The sequence below is a fragment of the Micrasema longulum genome, unplaced genomic scaffold (assembly GCF_059751315.1).
Source record: "Micrasema longulum isolate JH-2025_06_02 unplaced genomic scaffold, ASM5975131v1 h1tg000605l, whole genome shotgun sequence".
NCBI classification, from domain to species: Eukaryota; Metazoa; Arthropoda; class Insecta; order Trichoptera; family Brachycentridae; genus Micrasema; species Micrasema longulum.
In genome coordinates this window covers 490,617-514,303 of record NW_028277801.1, presented here as the reverse complement: position 1 = coordinate 514,303, position 23,687 = coordinate 490,617, and the positions used below count along the sequence as shown (strand labels likewise).

Here is a 23,687-nt window from a genome sequence, read left to right as displayed (position 1 = left end):
CAATATTGGTTTGAGTAAATGAAAGAATCTATTTTACATTTGGATTTTTTGGTAATGTATCCAAAATAAAACAAGCCTATTGGATTATAATTCTACTTTATTTTTTATAAAATATACAAAGGGTATATTGTGACGCGTTTCGTCTTGTTAGGACATTTTCAAACAAATTTGTTTTGTATTTTTTTATAGAATTTTACCAATTGTCTGCATACACAATACATTTTATTTTAACACAGCTCCACTGTCCATTTTTCTAAAGTCGTTTTGAACATTTTCACATTTATAATTGTTTTAATAGACAGTAGAAGTAGGTTATAGATTTTAATTGTATAATACTCAAAATCCCTTAAATGAAAGTACAGTTATAATTGATGATGCTAGTTATTTTTATATCTATTTGCAAAAATATTTATTCAATGTTAATTATAGCCTTTTAAAACTTATTATTCGATATTCAAAGAGTGATATGCTACAGTTTGGGATTCTCTAGTCGCTTATCTGGTTGATTTAATGCAGTCCTAGAAATAAGTATAACTCTCTGCATGTATTACTTCAGTTTTACAAAGTGCAGTGTGGGACCACTACGTAGTGACCGGTAATCTTATTTTTCATTTCATTCCATAGACAATTTATCTTCAATATTTGAGGCTTGAAAGAGAATCATAGATGTTGTTACACTAAAATAATATATGCCTAATGAATCTACATGTGGCACATACGTCATAATAAAAAAAACAAAATACCAGAGAGCCAAGAAACTAAATTAACACATTGACTTAGAACCATATGTCTTTCATTTAGTTTTTTTGTCTTTCTTTTCATTCCTTAAAGTAATGCCGAGATGTGGTATATATTTAGATTTGTCTTAAAAAATGCTAAAACATTTTTAAAAGTAAATCTCGCTTGTCATGAAGTAAATAATTCAAATATGACACTGTTCTCAAACAGTGTCGTTCAAAAGTTTTAGTGTGTCATACAACCATCAGGCGGATAAATTGTAAAGCTAGAGTTATGCAAATTTTTTAGCATATGAGAGTTTTAAAAAAAAAATCATGTGTATTTTATCGATAGCAATATACATTTTTATATTTTGACTATTGTAAACATTGTGGTAGACCAAATTATATATCATCATTCCTTTTCCGCACCGAATAATGCATAGGGTATTGCATTGGTGCACTAATTTCATAGCGTATCTCAATATTCTTTTTGTTACCTGAAGGTAAAATGATCAGACTTACGCTTCAGGTGTCAGGGCTTTTGAAATATTCTAGTGTAAAATTATATTTTTAAATAAATATTTCATGTTGGGAATCGAACTCGAGACCTCTTGCATGGTAAACAAACGCGCTGGCTACTACACCAGAAGGCCGACATGTTTATGTTTTAATTCATTGATTTTAAATTTATTAAATTAATTCATTTCTTCATATCTGCAACCCAGTGGACCATAGGGCACTATCTTAATACACCGATTGCAGTGTATCCGGATTACTTTTGTTAGATGGCGGGAAAGGTGATCAATCTTACACTTCAAGGTATCAGCCCAGAAGCAATGAGAGAGTTTTATCTGCTATTAAAACTCCTATTATGTTGCCTCTCTTATCCAAAATATGTTTATGTGAAATAGCATCTTCCTTCTGGCCGGCGTTACCTAGTTCTTATCTGCCTTCCTGTGGCAACCAACAATGAAATATTACAGTGAACCTTTAATCAATATTTCAATTCAATTTCATGTCCACCCTGCCAGGAATCGAACCTAGAACCTAAAGCATGTCAGGCGAACTGGCCAACCACTACAATGGGAGGTAGACTTATCTCCATGCGATTCCTTTTTCAGGGTTTTCACCTGAGAGTAGCTATTGAGTGGAAAACACTAGTTCTGGGTTCTGGTTTTATTTTACACACCCGACTATATTCTTAATCAGAATAATTTTAAAAAATTACTTTAACAAAAATAGCCTGAAATGTGAGTATGAAATGCAAACAATGTAGTATTTTCCGTCCCAGGGCTTCGATACAATGGAAAGTTAACATTTATCTTTAATTTTATCTACAAAGTAAAATTAATTTTTCCGTATGAAAAGCAGAGTATGCATACAATTTTTTCTTCTTAACTTGTTCAATTATAGGTAACCCACGAAGATACTTTAAATGTTTGTGCAAATATACTCATTTTCGTACACAAATATCAGTTTTCCTTTGCAGGCAGTCGAAGATATTCGAGGCCCTGAAAACCTTTATTAATACTTTTTTAGAAGCTTCTGAAATGTGCTATGAAGTTACTTATATATTTCATATGTTTATAGATCAAGATGACGGAAGATACAGAGAAGGGTCCTGTTAAGAAATGTAAGCATACAAAGGAGGATGTGACGGAACCGGAGATAGATTATAGCTTGTCGTCAGGCTGGCCCTTTTTTATGTTGGCTATTGGATTGCTGATGTTTTATGGAATTTACAAGTTGGACGAACAACTTCCAACAGTGGTCACAGAATATGAAGCGGTAACTAATATGCATATTTTTATAACATTTTAATTGAAGTATTCAATTCTGTTTTGTAATATGTCATTTTTTGTTTGTTTAATTAAAAGGGTTGTAGGATTTTATTAGTTGTTGTTAGGGGAACTCCTGCACCAGTTGAAGGTGACAGAAGAAACAATGTTTTCTTTTATCACTATTCGGTAAATACCTAACAGAGGAATGCGTGTACTGTGACGAAGAAACAGACGATGTAGAACATGCATTGCTCGCATGTGAAAGGTGGAACGAGAAAAGAGACCATATGAAAAGAAAGCTGGACAAGGACTTTAACACTGACGTAATGGTTGAGATGATGCTAGAATCCTCTAGAAGCTGGAGATCCATAACAGCATTCATAGAGGACATCATTATAATGAAAGAGACAGACGAAAACATGCAATACAGTGGTATGCCGACACGCTGGTACACTTGTGTGGAGGAGGGGGGGGGGGGTTTAGCCAGTGCGAGTCCGGCGCTACCCAGGCTAGATGGGTGTCCAATTTGGATAAAAAACTAACAATTTGAGTTACTGAGTGAAAACAGTTCCTTAACAGTTTATTTTAAAATTCGTTTAATGAAACAGTTTATTTTGTGAAATGGTAACTGTTACTTCTACTACTTTTAAGTAACCAAAACGCTGAAAAATTAATTAAAACATAAAATCATAGTGGTAGAATAAGGATGGTATTCCCATCCAAATTATACTACTTTTTGCGGAGTTTATGAGTAAGGCCCATTATCTTTATAAGTCTATTCTAATCTAATTCTCAATGTAAAGTTGAATAAAGTATCATAAAAGGATTAAAGGTACATTAAGTAGGCAATATAATGTTATAATAATGGACTCATAATGCTAATTTTTGATGGATGGGAATAATAAATCAAAAATTTGAATTAATCCATTTCATTTCATGCCCAGACACGCAATAAAAAAATTAAGATTATAATCTCATTCCTACTAATATCAATAAACAATAATGATAATCAAAGGTCTATGGGTACACGGCTAAAACGCTTTTCTGGGCTATTCTCATGGGGGGAACAATCACATAAGTCGAAATGCCATCCTTTTCAGGAGGCAGTTTTTTGTGTTTCAAACATTGCGAGAATCAAATCTTACATTGGAAGAATATTCTTTTTTATCCATACGGAATTGGATTATTACTAATAATCAAGAATGCATAGTAAGGTAATACCTTTTCAATGTTACATTACTTAAGTCATAAAGTTAGAAAAGATTGTTCTTTTAGAAAACTTTTTGTAGCCGATAACTAATAAATTTATTTTGTGTCATAAAGTATATTGTAACGTTATTTCACTTACAAGTTTTGGAACACGCGTGAATATAATTGCATACTACAAGATGAGCAAATTAAAAAATTAGAAAGTGAACTTTTATGATTGTTCCCCCATTTTTGAAGTTGTTTGTTTTATTTCTCTCTTAGTTTTCCCTTTTTGGATTTCTTTTGAACGTTTTATTTTTTAAATTCTATTTAATATCTGTTTAGCGTTCATATAATAATTCCATGCTATTCTTTATCTTTTTTTTATTTTTATACTTTCTAATGTTATGACTAGTTGGGTACAGGAATAAAAAATATTATTAAATTATATGAAAATATGCACAAATGTCGAAGTCCATACATTGTGTAAAGCTGGGAGAATTATTATCGACAAAATCAAGAATGGATTTGTGCATTGATTTGGATATGTAGAGCGAATGGACAGCGAAAGAACAGCTAAAAAAAAATATTATGCGAATGTTGGTGGATGCAGAAAATTGAGGAAGACGTGGTTTGACCAGATCCAACAAATACTTGAGGATGGACATGTCAAAAGTAGGTGTGCATGAGGAGATATATGAACATAGAGGAAGCGAGATCTGTTTGTAAAGACAAAGTGATATGGCGTTCTATCCTCTCTGCCTATGCTTACCGAGAAACGGTGTGGTGGTTCGTTTGTGAAATTAGAAAAAATAAATTAAAATAAAATAAGTCTTCATTCCTTACATTTAATTCTTGTTTTGGCAGAACGGATTTTTTTACACATTTGATGGTTAAAAAGGCTTCAGAACCTTGAATAAAAACATTTTATTTGTTATATTAAAAGTTTATTTCGAATTGTGCAGTTACGAATGAAAAATATGGTAAAGCAGTTTTGACTGAATACTGTTTTATACTGTATCCGAAAAGATTCATTGCTTGGAAAAGGGTTAACTGGTAACTATATGGGAATTAAAATAAGAAAGTAAGAAGGCGAACACACCAACTATTACACTAAGCAGACTAATCTCACACTCGTCCAGGGTTCTGATTCTATTTTGAATAAAGAACTGAATTTTTCATTCGCCCTTCATGATATCGTGGGTATACTGGCAAAAAACATTAACTCGAAAATATGCGGATTTGACTTAATGATGCAGTTTTGTAAAGTTTGTAATGCTCTACAAACTGGCAAGATACACTAAGTCATATTAAATTTCATATATCTGTAGTTTTAAAAATAAATTTAACGTTAAGTCGTATACCTGGTATTTTATTCAGGCTTTAAAAAACTTAATATTTATTTTATATAAAATGAAGAAACGGAAAAATTCAAAATATGATCTTAAATGAGCACTCTTACTTACAAATCCTACTATATTTAAATAAGATATAAAAGAGTAAAATTGGAACAAAACTTGAATGCTTGATTTCTCAAAACAGGGATTTGAGAGTTAATGCTTTTTGCCAGTATACCCACGACATTATTTTGCAAACTTTTTTACAATCACCAGTCGGTTCACCTCGAGACACACTCATCTTCACTCGATAATCTTTTTCATAAATTTTACCATTGAGTCTATTCTTTATTCCGTCCGAGCACATTTTTTTTTTTTAATTCTCTGTTATATATTTTTTCAGGAACAAGACAACTCTCTATTCAGCGGAGAAAGGTCAAAAAATTTCTTGGCCAGGTTGACAAGTATGGGACCGCGCATAGTTGGCACAAAGGAAAATGAAATCCTCGCTGCAGATATAATTATTAATGAATTAAAAGCTATCCAGAACAAAACAGATGCAGCTCAATCCCTTACATATAAGGTAACAAAAAATAATTACAGTGCCTACATAGAGAGTTATTCAGATTGATATGTCATGAATGCTGTGGTCCTGTGAACCCCACTCTACCTCTCTCATTTTCTAATAGTTAATAATTCATTAGTCATTGAAAATGACCCCAAAACTAAAATATTTAGGTGTATTACCCAAAACCCAAATATTTCTTCCCAATTTAATAATGAATAAATAAATTAATGTTCATACGGTAGACATTATTTACAAAATAAATTCTGTAATACAAATTTACAAAGAAGAAAAAAATTTGAGATAAAAAAATCAGATTCCAAAATAATATTCCTAAATTCCACACTAAAGTCCTTAAAATAAAGCTTGATTTTTGACAGCTGTCAAACATTGAAGATACCAGTCTTGAAGATGTCGCAAAAGTGATAAAACTGGTCACATATTCCGAATTTGTAGATGATTGAGTATGTCCAAATGTTAATAGACAGGCTGCTCCTCCTTTCCTTCCTAGGGAGTTATTAAAATCTGAATTTATTGCAACAGAGAGGAAAAAATTTTTGAGAAGGGAATTATGCAAGTTTGGGCATTTACAAGGCTTATGATCAGTTATCGACTGGTTTAAGTGATTGGGTATTTTCAGGCATTGTTTAATAGGCAAAATAATTCAGCACATCACATTCACATCTTTAAAGGTTTCAGCTTTTTTACTTCACAAATGAATGCCCAATTTCAACAAATGCCAAAAAAGTCCAATTTTATCGGTTTTGAGTTGGCAACACTGCCGTGTAAAGCATTTTGTGAACTATCATTTACCTAATTATTTTTTCATTAAAGAATACCCATATCGAATTGTGTACATGAAAAATGATTTAAAAAATATTATTTCAATTTCAAAAAATCAGAGAAAAATCAAAAAATCTAAATCTAAAAATCTCTTATACCCGTATGCAGAGACAAACCTTAAAGTGAGGAAAGTACATTCTATTGTCTTCACCTTCAGGTTATTCTCTGCATTTGAAATTAGAATGTACTTTCCTCACCTTAAGTTTTGTCTCTGCATTAGGGTATTAGTCTAAAAGTTTTTTCCCTGAGAAAAAATCCCTTACTCTTTAAATACTTTTAAAAAATCCCTAAGTCCTGACCATAGGCTTCAGTACACTTTTTGACAGGCTATAATTTTGTAACTAAACATGTAAGAATTCTGTATTTTTTTTATCATAAAATAAAGAAGAAGAAAAACTTTACAATACGTATTTTTAGTTTTAAAAAACTTGAAATATCTCAGAACTACAAAAATGGACTTAGGCGTTTTTTGAAATTGGGCATCCAAATGTTAACAAATAGAAGAGTTGAGGAAATGCGCATGTTTAAACATGGGCAGAATGGTGAATGTTATACAGCGTGTAATGTGGCCACTTAAGCCAACCGATGGCAGGACATAAATGCCTTGACTTCCATATCCTGATCAATTTTTTGTAATGTATGTCAATTCTGCATTATAGGTCCAAAAAGGGACTGGAGCATATACCTTGGAATATCACCCACGGTTTACTAATGTTTACGTGGATATTCAAAATATTATTGCTAAACTGGAGGGAACACACGATGACCATAGTATTCTTTTGAATTGCCATTTTGATAGTGTCCCTACAAGTGATGGTAAGTGTTCGCTTATTTTTATTCTATATTTTACATCTAGCCTAACCTTACCTAATCTAACACCTAAACATGTCTCGATATTTTTAACATTTCATAATTCTCGTTTTTATTAATAGATACAGTTCCACCTATGTATAGGGAACAAAATGCCAAACACTCCTCTAGTGAAACGGAAAACCTGTTGACTGCTGTCAACAGGCCGGCTTCTCCTGAAGAGTTTTGAGTGGTTTCCTCTCTACATGATTGGCCCACATTAGTGTATCCCTCCTGATCCTAACAGTTTAGATAAATTTAAAGAAATTTAATTGCAGAAAAATCCACTTTTGAAATATAAACCTTGTACATTATAAGCAAGGTAAATAATAAAGCAACTCCCATATAATTATATTTTTTTAATAGTACCACCTATTTCATATACAAATATTTAAAACATCATTTTATGTTAAAAATGCCTTTTTCCATACTCTCGTTCAGTACACAATACTAAATTCAACCCTTCTCTTAGTATGTTAAAAAGATCTACGCATTACCGTGCTATATAATCATCAGGCGGCCTCCGTGGTGTAGTGATCAAGATACTTGACTCACGCACGGAATGTTCCTGGTTCGATTCCCGGTGAGAACACAAAAATTATTTAAAAAATCTCAAGCCTGGGTGTTCTGTGATGTAATTCACCACTGTAATTGAGCCTCCTGGCCTGTTGTGGTGTAAACATAAATAATAATAAAATTTTGTTAAACATAAATAATAATAAAACCCATGCAAAAAATGAGAGATTTTAAATAGGTAAAATGGAATGTGTTTATAGGCAATTGCTTCAATTATTTATAGTTTGTATTTTTGATCTAATTGCTAAAAACATGAAAAAACATTAGCTCATGCTTGCAGCACGGGCGAAAGAACCACCCCTGATGAAAGCCGGAGAGCTGCTAACTGGAAACTGGGAGAAATAATAAATATTGGTGGAATAACAAATACTGTCATTTCAAGCCCAAGTATTACCCGATGTAAAAAGGCTAACATAACACCATGTGTCGGGAAACAGCCATAACTTATTCAAATCCCTATTATTTGTTTACTAACTTTGTACAATTTGTGGAAACCCATTGGTTCAGAGTATATGCATCCATGCAATATATTTGATGTTAACTGTAAATAAATATGTAGAACTACTGTTGGTTTCCCAAATAAAATTAAAAATATATATAAGGCAGCCAATGACAGGTCATGAGTCCTATAAATACTTAGACTTCCATATTCCCTTCTCTAAAATGATCTCCATCTATGCTGTCATAATAACTCCCTTAGGGGTTAAATCCAGTCCCTGTCTACAAAAGTTTGTCCTAACTCAAAATATTGTTGATCAAACCAACTGGCCTGAGAAAAAGTATAAAAATTAAACAATATTTTCAGGCATTGCCTAGCATGTAGGTGAAATAATTCAGTAAGATGATGGCTTCAGCTCTTTAACTTCACACTATTAGAAAATGGGAACCTAGTAGAGATTTGAATATTATTCCTTTCTCATAAAAAATATTTGTCTCTAAAGATATCAATCAATCTTAAAAGGATATTTCATAGAGATTTTTCGTTTATTACTTCATTTATTTAGGTGTTCTTATTTACATTTAGGCGCTGCTGACGATGCCATAACATGTTCTGTAATGATGGAGCTCATTCGCGTCCTTACAAAGTCTCCTAAACGCCTTAAACATTCCCTTGTCTTTCTCTTCAATGGTGCAGAAGAAACCGCTTTACAGGTATAAAAGATTTTTATAATATCACATAATTTAAATATGCTAATTTTTAATTACTTAAGATAGGTACTCTAAATACAAAACGGAATTACAAAAAATTATAAAATCTTAAACATGTCCTAAAATATTCTTAAGTTCTAAAAAATCATCCAAGCTGTATAATGAACTTTATAATGTATAAGTAATTTGGAAAGATTAATTATATTTGTTGCGGTAGGATGTGATGTGCATCTAACAATAAATAAAAAGGAAAAATCATTTTTATCAGATGCTGCTGATGCAGACAAAAATATTACCAGCCAAAAAAAGATAAAAGGACTGTCCTAAGAGATTCCAGTGACGCCAATTTCTGATTTTTTTTCTTGGAGTAATTCCAAAATAAATTCCTTCTAAGGTTTGGAGTTGCAGAAGAGCTAAGTCAGTGGCGATTAATATCGCAATGATAAATCGGAGACGTTTGTAGCACGATGAAGTGCGATGTAATTTGTTTCCACAATCCCAAGTCTTAACTTTACACATTGGATTGAAACTAAGTTGTCAATCCAATAATATGTTGTCATGGAGTCTGTCCATTTACTGTTCTCTGACAGGTGTAATATCCAAATGTCAAACAAGCTATTGGCGATAACACAAGCGTCCAATATTTTCATTACCTATTCCGTCCAGCTAGATGAAATTATAAATGTGTGTGATTTGACAATTATGTCCACAAAATTCCCGAAGAAGGAAGTAATCGAAACCATTTCTCATTAGATTAGTCACTTGGCAGGAAAACCGCATGTAACAATAATTTTTAGCATAAATATTTTTTAAAGAAAAGACCATAGGTACATATTACTTTGTTGTATTTACTGACACTTCTGTTTTATTTTAGGGCTCACATCTGTTCCTAAAGCATGAATGGGCTAAGAATTGCAGAACATTCATCAACATGGAATCTGCTGGGCTCGGAGGAAAATCGATGCTTTTCCAGGCAGGACCAAATCATGCGTGGCTTGTTAATGTAAATATCAAAATATTACTACCGTATAATTTTATCACTTTTTATTTACTTATGTTCAATTTGCTAGATTTTTGTAAAATTAAAATGGTCTTGACCAGTCTTACACTAAAACATTGAATTTTACTTACAATAAAGAATGAAACGGCGTTATGGTTTGTTTGTTTTTAATATTTAAAAGAATAGGGTCTATTTACATTTTTTATATTTTAATTTATAAAAAGCGAAAAATTTGCGATGGTAATGGTACTATTTTTTTTTCATGTGATGTCGGATAAATTTTCTACAAAGGTTTAAAACATGCATATTTTTAATTATTCGAAAATGAGGCATTTCGCGCCCTGTGAGACAAACGGCACGTATGATGTTTTGGCGCCAAGCTTTTACGCAATGTTTATCAGAAGCGCAGTCGGAGGTCATAACGCATGACGTCAAAATGGTATGATGCCAACTGCGAGCCGTTTTGCCTGCACTCATTTTGAAATCCGAAAATTAATATTGCATTGATAGAAATATGTATTCAGGAACATTACTACATATTTCACTAAAAAATGACAATTTTAGACTTGTGCTGTCATTATTGCTCAGGTGCGAATCAGTCAGTTCAGTTTTATTTATTTATTGAATCGGGGAAATGTTCAGAAAAGGTCTCTGGTGTATGTTATTTTTTTGAAATACCTACGTAGATGACTTTGACAAATAAGTTTAATATTGTTTCTAGTACTATACCAAAACTGCTCCTCACCCTCACGGACAAATTATTGGAGAAGAACTTTTCCAAACTGGACTTTTGCCTTCCGATACCGACTTCAGAATCTTTAGGGACTTTGGAAATATGCCAGGTAAAGCAATAATACCCCTTTTGTTCTCATTGCATAAATATATATGATTAATTTTATAAACATGCATAGTAAACTCGTCGTAATAAGACTTGTATAATATGACCTTAACTTTATTTCACAGGTCTCGATTTTGCGTACTACCACAATGGCTTTGTTTACCACACCATCTACGATGCGGAGATTTACATTCCTGCAGGATGTCACCAGCACTTGGGAGACAATGTCCTTGCTTTAATCCGCCCACTTGGAAATGCGCCTGAAATAGAGCACATGGAAGTAGGTTATATTTGAACTATTCTAACTTAGCCTTGGTCGTTCTTCTCGTGTCTAAAATTGATCTTGTAAATCAGCCATCGTCAGAAATCCACCTGACGACTCTAACCAATCTAGGTCTTAAAATAAATCATGTTAAAAATCCACTCCTACCAATAATTCTGTGGCTTGGATCTAAAAGGGCCAATGTTATGTCCACTTTTTTTAGAGAGTCAATGTCAGTTTAAAAAAATATATTTAACTATTTTATATACACATGCAAATGTGATAATGGTTTTAATTAATATTCGTTATAAAACAAGTCAAACAGTTAAACAGATGCGAAGTTTTTCACGGTCACTGTTATCAATATGTTTCTTTTTTTGGTGATACTGTGTGTGTTGGATTTGTTCTGACATTTCGACTACCATTGTAGGAGCCATCTTCAAGGTAAACTGAGTCTGTATATTTTTTTTTAGGAACGATCAGATAATCGCACTGTTTATTATGACTTTTTGGGAAAATATATGGTAGCCTATCCAGAAGATGTTGGAGTAAAAATTAACTATGCTGTTTTCGGCCTATCCATGTTGAGTATTGTAGTATTCCTGGCGCGCATGTCTTTTTGTAAGTACTTAACTTATTGTTAATTATTGTATGGTAGTGCCGATTAAGTTACGATTATTTTACTTTATTTTTGCAAGTTTACTAAACAGAATAAAATTCTTCTTATTCCAAGTCGGTCAAAAAGGTTCTTTAGATAAAAATGATTAATACAATCACTCAATCGAATATAATTTTTATTTGATTAGTGTGGATGTTTTGGCTACCGTTGCTGGAGCCATCTTTGGGGTAAATCCATCTCCAGGGTAAACTATAGTCAATCTTCAGGACCCCGATTACAATGGGAAGCTTACATTTATCTTAAATTTTATCTACAAAGGAAAATTAAGTTTTCTGTATGAAAAGCAGAATATGCATACATTTTTTTCTTTAAAACATGTTCAATTATAGGTTACCGGTGAAGATACTTTAAGTGTTCATGCAAATATACTCATTTTTGTACAAAAATATCAATTTTTCTTTATGGACAGTCGAAGATAACTCTGTTAACTTCCCATTGTAATCGGGGCCCAGGATATAATATGTAGTTTTCTGAGTAAACTACAGTTACTGTGAACCAGTTTGTTTATAAAAAAATTCAACATGACATTGGCAAAAGCATACAATTTATTATGCAACGTCATTTTTTTTTTTTTAAATTACAGTTTCCTAAAAAAAAATTGTTATCTGTTAACTCCATTTCATAGAGAAGCATATTAAACAGCTTTTCAGAGAAATAATCCCCGTTTCTTTGACCAAATGTTTAATGTTTTATATGAAAATATATACATTTACAATAAAATTATTTCCTTCCGAATACAGATTTAATTTTAATAAACATTATTTATTTTTATTTTGTTTATATGTTTTACTTTTGTTTTTATAGGGACATGCAATGGTGACATAATTGAACAAAGAGGTATGTTTTCAAAATAAATTACACACTACCGGACTTATTTTCTTAAAAAGAAAATCAGAACAAACTACAAAATAATTTTTTCTGACAGCAATGAAAAGTATGTTTTGTTGGCTACCATGGGTTTTTTCTGATTTCTCCTGGATCCTTAAGGTTCTTTGTTAGACTGCTTTTACTTCACATTGTCAATCAAAGTTTTATAAAACATTACCATAGATTTAATAAAAAAATATTTTTTTATAACAAATACAATATGATTAGATAAATGAAATAAAAAATGCATTTTTAAAAAAAATTCATTTAAGTACTGTATGAGAAAACACAGGGAAAAAATTAAAAATAATTCTGAGTAACAACTTAGTTTGAGCATCTTTCGCTACGGTAGCAAAGACAGGTTTTTAGTTAGAAACCTTAGTACTAAATCGAACGTATGAGTAAAATTTCAATGTTTTCAGGTTGTGGATTTGCAATCGTGGAAGTATTCTTTGCCATAATGGCTCGCTTGGCGGGCACAATGCTGGGTATGGCAACTTGCCTCCTTGTTGGATATCTGATTGACTCTTTCGCCATCCTGACTATGCCGTGGTACTCCAGCTCTTGGCTCGTGTTTCCCATTTTCTGGTGCCCCTGTTTAGCAGCAAGTGGCTTTATGACCATTCTTGTCGGTCGCTGCAGAGAAGACAATGTAAGGAAATGGAAATTTATCGCAATAATGGGAAAACATTTTCGAGAACTGAATATGACGTGTTATCGGCTAGTTTAAGTGATAACTTCACACACTGTGTAATATGCGCTATTATGTCTTCTTTGAATATTCATATTCTAACTCTACCCTTCTCTTCTGTTATCTACTCAATTCTACTCTTTTTTAACAAACCGTATATATTGTTATAATTATTTTTCACGATTTGTTTTACATATTTTGATTGATTAGAATAAATACTATAGAGCAATTAACCTTTCCCTCTCTAAGCATCCAAAAATTACACATGATCTGAACGGGGGGACCAAGCGACCCCAGCGCCTACTTATATATGGCGTCAGGAGAATAAAACTTTGGAAGTGTTTATGACCGTGCAATAATTTATTCATGTTTTCGTATACACATATTTTACTCATTTGTGTATTTTATTCATTTTTGTTCGTTTGCCGAATGCTTATGTACATAAAGTAAAATTCACCCCGGTATTATTTATGTCATTTTTTGTTTTAATATTTAAAAAAAACAACTATTTCAAAATTTAAAAACAAAAACAGAAAAATACATCTTTCTATTAATTTCACGATTACAAAAAATATATGGCAAATAACTTTAATAAAACTTGAGTCATCGAATTAAAATCGGTCTATGGGGGATTCGAATCCCCCCCTTCGGTTCGGCTTGGTTAACCCAAATTGATTATAGATAAAAAACATAATTATTATAATCAAACATAAAGATATGTGGTTTATTTAAAGAATCATAACCAAAAATTGTGTTTTAATTGTAATATTTTTTTACAGTAATTGTAAAATACTTTTGCTACTTTTCAGCGAGGAATTCCACTGAACTTAGTAACCCAAATGAACATGGTTGCAGCTCAGATACCTTTCGCTCTCATTATGTTGGGACTAACCTTTGCAGGGTACAGAACTGCCTCTTTGTTTATGGTATCCGTTTTATCGTCCGCTGTGGCAAATCTTCTCATCAACTTGACTCCTCTTTACCGCACAGGTTAGTACAATTTTTGAATATTAAAATATCATTTGCATTAATATTAACCTTGTTTATAAAGTACACGGTTTATATTTACTTTGAAGAAACACTTTAAAAAGTTAATGTAGTTATAATATTGACCGTATTCAGTTCAAAGTCATTAACTCACAATTCTGGGAAAAGCTATTTTTAATATGTTTTAAATCAATTGTGGCCTTATACATTTGTACCTCAGAGGCAGACGGATGCAAATCCAGAATTTGATTAAATGACATTTTGATTTTCGTATCCAGTTTATGATCATGTCCATTGATTTTGAAGAAATGTAAGTTTTTCTGGGTTATTATGCTGTGTGTTGTTCGCACTCTATCTGATGTTTCAGATCACATTACAGTGACTATCTTCAATCTTGATGAGACAGGTATTATGTAAAACTGTTGTGGCTATGTAGAGTAAATATTAAAAGCTGTTTAAAAGAAACTAACATGACAATTCATAAAAATAAGTCTTATATTCGGTAACATAAATTTGTTGATGAGATTTTAAAATTTTTGTAAATGTATTTATTTATTTTATTTTCAGTTCACATGTACGTGTATGTATACCTGTTGATCCATTTACCAAACATTTTGTACCAGATGTCCATTGTCCTGATTCTCTATGTGTTCCTAATCCCCATTATGGGCCGCTCAGGAACCATCAATGGAGATCTCCGTATGGCTGCACTTTCTGCTCTTCTCTCCCTCTTCATGTTCACATTTGCGGTAAGTTTAACATTAAATACGGTCCAGCGGGGAACGATTCTCAAGATAAATAAATTACATGGTTTTTGCTACCATTTGTGAAGAATAATAATATCCAACAAAGGTCCTCCATACAATTTGTAAAACCCACAGTAAAAGGGGTAGTTAAAGTAGTAGAGTTAAATTCAATCAAAATTGCGGTTTATGCAAAAATATGAAACTGAAAATATTGAAATTTTTCAAAGTAACTTGTTTATTGATAAAAAAAAATGCTGCTTTAAAAAGCATACTAAATTATGATTGAAACCGATAAAAACAGCCATGGTCTTATGAACTTTTTTCAGGTATGTGGAGAGTATTAGATAAATAAATTGATCATCCTTATTATTTCCCTATCCACATCCAGTGGTGTATAGGGAACTGTGCTGGCACTCCAAACCCAGTGTTTCATGATCATTTGATACATAAAGGCAAGACTACATAAAAAAGTGTCCTCTTAAATCCATATTTTATATCGACCCTGGTAGGAATGGTAGCATGATAAGCGAAAACGCCAACACTTCAAAGTGGACATAATCTGCACTTGATTTCCTTTTTTCAGTATTTTTCAGATGTTATAGGAATAAAAATATTGTTACTAGATATAACAACAAATAAAAATTGAGTTTAAATTGAACACGGAATAAAGACCCGAAAATTGAAATACCATCCGCTTCGCACTTGTAACATGTCTACTTAATTATAGGTAAATAAGCAAAAATATAAATTGTTTGTAAATATATAATAAGTAGAAAGTATTGTTTTTCAGATTCCTTTGATGACATTAGTGAAGAGATCAGAAGGTGTGTCAATATTGCTTCTCTTGCTAGCTTTTGGCACTGGTTTCTTATCAATCACGACATCCATCGGGCAGCCCTACAGAGGAGGAGATATAGAACCTGCGCCACAGAGATATTGGATCATGGTAAGATAAAATAACTGTATTCTTCAATGCTATAGGCCAATATGGTCTCTTCTCCAGGGGGTTGCTCCTCCTGTGAGATGGATTCCCAGCTGAGCTTCCATTCTTTGGAAGCTTTTACACGAGGGCGAGTCCCGTGAGGTTGATTTTGTAGTGCAATATAAGGGTGTCTGGTGGTGTCCATTCTTTGGACATGACCATACCAGTCCCCATTTCACTGTCTACTTTGGTACAACTTAATTTGTCAGCATGCATCGCACTCTGAGAATAAACACAAGTTGGTACATGATTACAACACCAGATTTACTAGTATGGAAGGGCTAGCTGTTCCTAGATATTGTAATAAATATGGCAAAAGGACACTGCAATACAGTTTACCTAAAATATTTAACATGTTACTAAACAATATTAAAAATACTGAGTTAAATACAGGAGTGAGACGCATGCTCAAATTATAATTAAAAGAAAAAAGTTTTTTGTATTAGCGATAGTTTTTGATTTTTGATAATGTAATATGTAATGTACTTCAAGTAAAATTATTATTAATGTAGGTAAGTATGAATAATCAAAGCAATTTATAAGAACCTGCTGACAATTTGTATGTATACAACTCAGCAGAACTTAAATTTAAGACTATTTTGGAAATATTTTTGAAAAATAAATAATTAAAAAAATAAATATAAAAAAACTCCATCTTACTATGTCCTCAGCCTGACATATTTATCTTATTTTGGTGTTCCCCAGAATTTAGAATTTCGCCGGCTATCATCCTCAGTGTTTTTATCTCGCAAGTCCTCAATACCTGTTCAGTCTTGCACATGCTTTATAAATTATCATCTTACACTTCATAATTGCCATCTCTCTTAACTGTATTTTCTGAGGAAGTTCAGTGGTATATTTAATTTTTTATTTGTTAATAGACCATTAAACTAAGCCAACATTTTTTAAAAGATATTTTCATGTGTCATTACTATGAATTTTTAAATTTTTGTGATTTTGAAATTACTCCGCCTGTGACATCACAAGTTCTCTTCGGTGAGTTCTGCCAATTGGTGGCCCTCTATCATTGGTTTTTTTTTTTTTTTTTAAAAGAAATATTTGCGTTCTTATGATTTACCCAAATATTTAATTTTGAGGGCCATTTTCAACGAGTTGTAAATAACTCACTATTAGAAAATGGAATCAAGTTGGGGTAAAGTGGGATGGTTGATTCTGAAGAACTGGTATGGTCGTTCAAATATATTAATTAAAATCATTTTCATAAATTTTTTCATACATTTCAGAGAAAACATTATTTATATCAAGTTTTCCATATCACTGAACTTCTTCATGGTGAGTAATTGGATTAAATTGTATAAAATATATCAAACGATCTCGTTACATATCTATGTACTTTGATTTGAACTCCGAAATCTTACAAAGGAGAATACTCATTTGTTCTGAGTTATATCTTAACTCTGTTCCTATCATCAAGCTGCGCTTGAGAAAATATAATAATGAAAAATGTTTCATTCCTTTCTAGCACTCTGATCGTCAATTCTTCAATGAAAGTCAACTGCTCAGAAGACGCGAAACAGGATACTTTGTATTGAATCTGGACAGGAACAGTCCTCGAACCATTCCTTTAGGGAATCGGAACATATCATACCTCGCTGAAGATTGTGTCAATGAGCTGTACTGTGGACTTCCCTTGTACTTGGGCCGTATGGTTCCATGGAGGTAAAATAACCCTGAATTCTTTCCATGATAAATTACCAAAAGCTCCCACCGACAACATTTACTCGCATCTAATTAATCTCACAAATCAATAGATATCTATTGAAATAGGTGAGAAAGACATATGTTACAGAAACTTGTTTCATGTTCTTTATTGATTTTATCATCATCCCCTTATTTGCGTAGGATTGTATATAGGATAGGGCCCTACATTGAAACACCAATCCAGAGACACTGGAATATTATAGTATTAAACCACCTTTCAAACAAATGAAGACATGAGTGGATAAAGGTGTTATGTGACAAAAATTAAAAGGACAGATATCTGGGGTTAAAGTTTTGAACACCAGTACAATAGGGAAATACCACACACTACAAATACCGATAAAAATATCTGTACTTCAGAGGCAGAAGGATGAAAATCCTAAAGTCAAATGTTCAAAAAAAGCCTAAAGAATCTACTTTCTCCAAGTGATTTCTAACAATTTATAGCATTAATTTGTATTTTAAATATCTCAACACATTGGTTCTTTCATTATAATGGAATTTTTTCAAAATCAATGGACATGATCATAAACTGGATATGAAAATCGAAATGTCGTATCGTCAAAAACTGGATTTGCATCCGCCTGCCTCTGAGGTATAGATATTGCATGAAATGGATTTTAAAAAATTAATTGTTTTTTCAAAATCAATATGAATATTGTGGAAAAAATTAATTATAAAAAACATGATGTCAAGATTCGTGACGATGTTCTATAAAAATTTTAACAGTTGCAAACAAAGTTCAAAATAAACATGAATCGTGATATATTAGGGGTGCGGCTAATGCTATGACCATTTTTGCGGTAATTCAAAATTAAAGATTAAAAAATATTTTTCATTCTACTAATAAGTATTTTTAAAAAAAAGCTTGCGGTCAAAGAATGACTAAATACGCATTGGGCATCATTGAGAGTTTGGTTAAGTGTCGTCATTTTTCCGGGCTCAGGGCGCGTCTCCGTGTATCAATAAGCCGATGGCCAAGACTGACTGATTATCTAATAACTATTCTACACTTATATTCGAACAGTGCGGAGAGTAGTTGGATTCCCGCAGGCGCCCCGGAGCTTCCTACCCCTACAACAATGAGTGTCAATCGAACTTGTACTCCATCTCCTGTAGTATGCACACTTGATTTCCTCTTTAATGGTAAATACATCTTTGCTTTAGCTCTTTATTTTATTTACAAACCCATAAATGTGTCTACTGAAAAAATATCTACTTTCCATATTTGGTCAAATAGTTTTTTTTTCCCTGTATTTTACTTTGAAAAACAAATTTATTAAACAACTAAATGAAAAATTAACTTATAGAGAACAGAGTGAACTTTTAGTTTCAGTGTTGCCATTTATGGACTGAAGACATTATATGATATTGAATATATAAATGTGTTGATAAGATAAAGGGAGAAAAGTCAAGTATATTATAATATATTCGTGGACTTATCCCCCTTTACCTTATCAACACGGATATTATTTATTAAATTGAAATATATTTGAAACTTGCTTGAAAAGGTGTTGCTTGAAATTTTTAAAACAACTGGAATTCGCTCCAAAACAAACAAATCAGCCAGAATTAATTTTATATTATATAAAGCAGATCAACAGTATCAACGCAAGCAACCAAAAAAGGGATGTACTCAGAGATGCACGTAATTAAACAATACAGTTTCCACTTATTCATTTCTTGTAAATAAATCATAAATTTCATATATATAGGAATAAAGGTTGCTGGGTGTTAGTTGGAGTTCCTACCCCAGTTAGAGATTGACATAGAAGACACGAGGTTGCTGTTTAATGCGTATTTATTACATGGCGAATAAATAATGAATTATGTCAGACGAGTGTTACATAAATGATGAGTTGAAGAGACTGCACTTGAAGTACATGCTGGAACTGAGTGAACTGCGCTGATCTTGATGAGCTGATTAACTGAATGGGCTGACTAATGTTGGCTGCGTCCTATGGTCTCTTTATAGACGACGTTCTTTTGTAGTTCATTTCTTCATGGTAGGGACGGTATGAATGTACTGCAGAACGATGCCCTCCGATTTCATGTGCGATACTCATAGAGTTGCATTTTACGAATGTATTGGATTCGATGGAAAATGATGACATTGCATCGTCGGTCATTAGTCTACTTCAGGTGAACTAATTTAACACGTGTGTGTCATCGACTATGGACTATAGACCTTACATATATTTTAATACAGTGAAACCCCGAAATTTGAGTTTTCCTGTGATTTACGTATAATTTTTGAAGTTTGAATTTATTACTACATTTAAAACTCAGTTTTACATTTTTAGACCCAAGTAACGTCGGAGAAATTTGTAATCCGCACTGAAAACTGAAGGCTCAAGAGTCTGAAGTTAATCTCCATTATTATATTAACTTTTTTGTCAGAGAAATTTTATACCAACTTATTGGTAAGTCAAATGAATAGATGAAATTATTGACCCCATTATTGTGTTTTTTCTGTGGTAATTTTAAGACAATTTGTGTGTTTCTGCTTTACAGACATTTGTTTCCAGAATTTTTGTGTTTTTTGGTTGTAATTTTACAAAAAGTTTGTATAAATATTTATTGCTGCCATTATCATGTTTTAGTTCTTTTAATTTAAGTTAATGTTAAAGATGCTTATTGTGTTTTACAGACATTTATTATTTATGAATATAATATTTTTAAAAGTTGCAATAAAAAAAATGTTTCTTAGATTTCTCCTTAATTTTCTTAATAAAATAACTTACTGAATTTTTTTTTTAGCACCCTCCATTTACATATTTTTTGTCAGTCCCTTAAAACACGTCATTTAAGGGGTTTTACTGTACACACCCTTGCTGAAATGGTTACATAAAACATATTTTTAAAAACTTAAAAAATATGTTTTTTTCAAATAAAATAACTGCTAAGTATACAGAACACGCAGACCAATTCAGAAAAAAATATTTCTCAGATCTTTTTGCTCACGACTGGCGGGAAACGAACCCGCGACGCCAGTTTTATAGTTGGCAGTTTGACCAACTGCGTCACAGCGCTAGCATAAAGAAAATTAACGAAATAATTAGAAAAGCATATTAATGACTTTTGTTTTTATTGTCAAATCATTAGGTACTGGGAGTAAATTTCATTGATTAAAAAAAATATATCAATTATGTATTGTGCATGGGGATATTATTTAATTCTGTTCTTTTGTGACTTTCTATTTCCAGGTCCTGACAGATTGACTGTGACATTTGCCCCTAGAGAAGGAGTAACAGTCAAGAACTGGAGTTTGCCAACTGAACCCAAGGCTTCGGGAGAGTGGAAAGGTCGACCATCCTACTTCATACATATTGTGAGGGATCGGAATACGGATGATTTTCCCTTCACTCTTGAGCTAAATGTAAATATACTATTTATAAACAGCATTAATTTTAATAATAGTTATAACATTTTGTTCTCTTGCAAGATTTACGGCTGAGATAAGTATTAGCGACAAAATCAAGAAAGGAGTTATGCATTAGTTTGGACTGCTAACGGCTAAAATGATTAACAATTTGAATGTTGATGGACGGAGAAATCGAGAAATACTGAGAAAGACATGGCATGACCAAATACTTAAAAACAAACATGTCAAATTTCACTTAAGAAATCAATTTTACCAAAAAAGAAAATGAGACGAGAGCATGGCATAGAGATTTTGATATAAATTCTCAATTAATTTTACCTCGGTTCTCTAGATGAGTGGTGTAAAGAAAATAAAATGTACTTAAACACTAAAAAATGTCAGATCATTCGTTTTCATCGAATAAAAAAACCGCTCATTTTTTGTTACAGTATTGGCGGTGTCAATCTTTCTACAGTATCAGTGATAAAGGATTTCGGGGTATTTTTTGATGAAAAATTGTCTTTTGTATATCATGTCAATGAAATTTCAAGCAAGGCATTAAAAATGTTGGGCTTTATTTTGAGAAATACAAAAAATTTCAAGTCCATCCGATCATTGAAAATCTTATACTGTTCTCTTGTAAGAAGTAGTTTAGATTTTAATTCATCAATATGGTCACCCTGCTATAATGTTCATGTTTATAATATGGAAAACATTCAACATAAATTTCTACGATATATAAACTACAAACTAAACATTCCAATACAAAATGTGAATTATGACTATTTATTAACACTGCTTAACCTAACAACACTTTCTGAAAGAAGAACTATTAATGATCTCAAAATAGCACAAAATAAATAAATAAATAAAAAAGATTATCTAGTCATATGTAAGAATCCCCAGTTTTTAATCTAGTGTTAGTTTGGGAAACTCTTCTTTTATATTCCGGGTCAAGAAAGTGATATACAATCAATTTGTAGTCACAAAGTAGTTTCAGCGGTAGGAAATTATAGAATTTGAAATATACACATTCACTGATTTTCATGGCCTAATAGATCACGCCTAAACTATCATAGGAGACTCCTGAATTAAAATACTGGCAGAACATTTTTACAAATTATTTGTGTTGTTATGATTTACCTAAATACTTCAATTTTGAGGGCCATTTTCAATGTGTTGTAAATAACTCACTATTAGAAAATGGGAACCAAGTTGTGGTAGAGTAGGGTTCGAACTTTGGACCTCTGATCTGCGAGTTCGCTACACTAAGCACGGGATTACAACCCGGTTCATTTCATTACATTTTGTTAGCTTGTACATTATTAAATTTAATAATTTATTTTACAATCGCAAATTGACAGGTCCCGTGGCGCAGTTGGTTAGACGGCTAACTGTGAAACTGGCGTCACGGGTTCGATTCCCGCCAGTTGCAAGAAAGAAATCCAAGATTTTTTCTCAATCGGTCTGGGTGTTGTATTTTTCATAGCTTCCTTCCACATCTTTTCTTTCCCACCTGCTGACAAGCCTCTAAAATAGTTATATTATGAGTCCAATATGGTGTTGTAAATTAGCTTCATGTGAAATGACAAATCCACCATTGTTTTTGTTACTATTTTGGTCTACAAGCACTAACATTGTACTAATCTAAATCATAGAAATCATTACCAATATTCTGTCAGTACGTATGTTTAACTTGAGGTTACAAGCAAACTATCTGCGCACTGCACAGATTATAATATCACACCACGAGTAAAAAAAGTAATTTTTGAGATAAGTATAGAGTTTGTTCAGATTTTTTGCTCTATTTATTATTTAAAAATAGTAATTCAAAATAAAAATTACAAAATTACATGGTGATGATTTGCGCATGTGTCCACTAGAAAGTCTCTCGAGATCTTTTGGCGCTAGCATTGCATAAAATACACATATGTTGCAATGAATCAATCCTTTTGATTTATTTATTTTTATTTCTATTATTTTAACTTGGCATAACACTGCACTTATGTACATACTGAGAAACCGCTTTTGGGTACTATCATGCTGAATTTAAAAAATAATCTAATAAAACTGTATCTTTTCTGCAGGTACCATCAGAGAGAACCTTCCCTATTGTAGACCTCGGACTTGCCGGAAATCATATTCATCACGAAGACCAGAGAACTATGGAGTTTGAAAGCTTCATTGAAGATTTCCCATCTTGGGTGCAGCTAACTGGCTGGATTAGTTCTTACTCTGGATATATTTTCTAACCTATATAATACAACAAGGCTTCGATTTGTGGTTTAATATTTTCGAATCAAACTTCTAATGAGAAACACTTTCCACAAAATAAAAAAAGTAAAACTACTTGTTGATTCGATTAAGCCATGTGTCAATGTCAATAATGGCAAAAAAATACAATATTTAATAAAGCCAAAGTCAAATAAATTTATTCAGTTTTACTATTAGTTTTTTTAATACTTCCTGTCCAAATATGTATGGCTTTTGATGTTTGGTTTTGAAATAATATTAAATGTCCTAGATGTATTGTGATAATAAG

At 32.2% G+C, this 23,687-nt stretch overlaps 1 protein-coding gene across 2 annotated transcripts; it reads left to right on the top strand.

Annotated features, from left to right (window-relative positions):
* The first annotated feature begins 561 nt into the window (after positions 1–561).
* Positions 562–23,687, top strand: LOC148280224 (endoplasmic reticulum metallopeptidase 1-like). Of its 2 annotated transcripts, none has more exons than XM_088228720.1 (18): positions 562–595; positions 2,310–2,507; positions 5,429–5,608; positions 7,093–7,249; positions 8,883–9,010; positions 9,882–10,010; positions 10,729–10,849; positions 10,971–11,125; positions 11,581–11,728; positions 12,591–12,623; positions 13,076–13,305; positions 14,154–14,334; positions 14,899–15,080; positions 15,868–16,023; positions 17,543–17,739; positions 18,809–18,927; positions 20,988–21,160; positions 23,233–23,686. In XM_088228720.1, the coding sequence occupies exons 2-18, from the start codon at positions 2,316–2,318 to the stop codon at positions 23,395–23,397; spliced, it is 2,646 nt and encodes an 881-aa protein (XP_088084846.1). In that variant the 5' UTR covers positions 562–595; positions 2,310–2,315; the 3' UTR covers positions 23,398–23,686. The 2 variants fall into 2 exon arrangements, with proteins under 2 accessions (XP_088084846.1, XP_088084847.1); XM_088228721.1 differs by lacking the exon at positions 562–595 and adding an exon at positions 1,928–1,969 and having other exon boundaries at positions 23,233–23,687.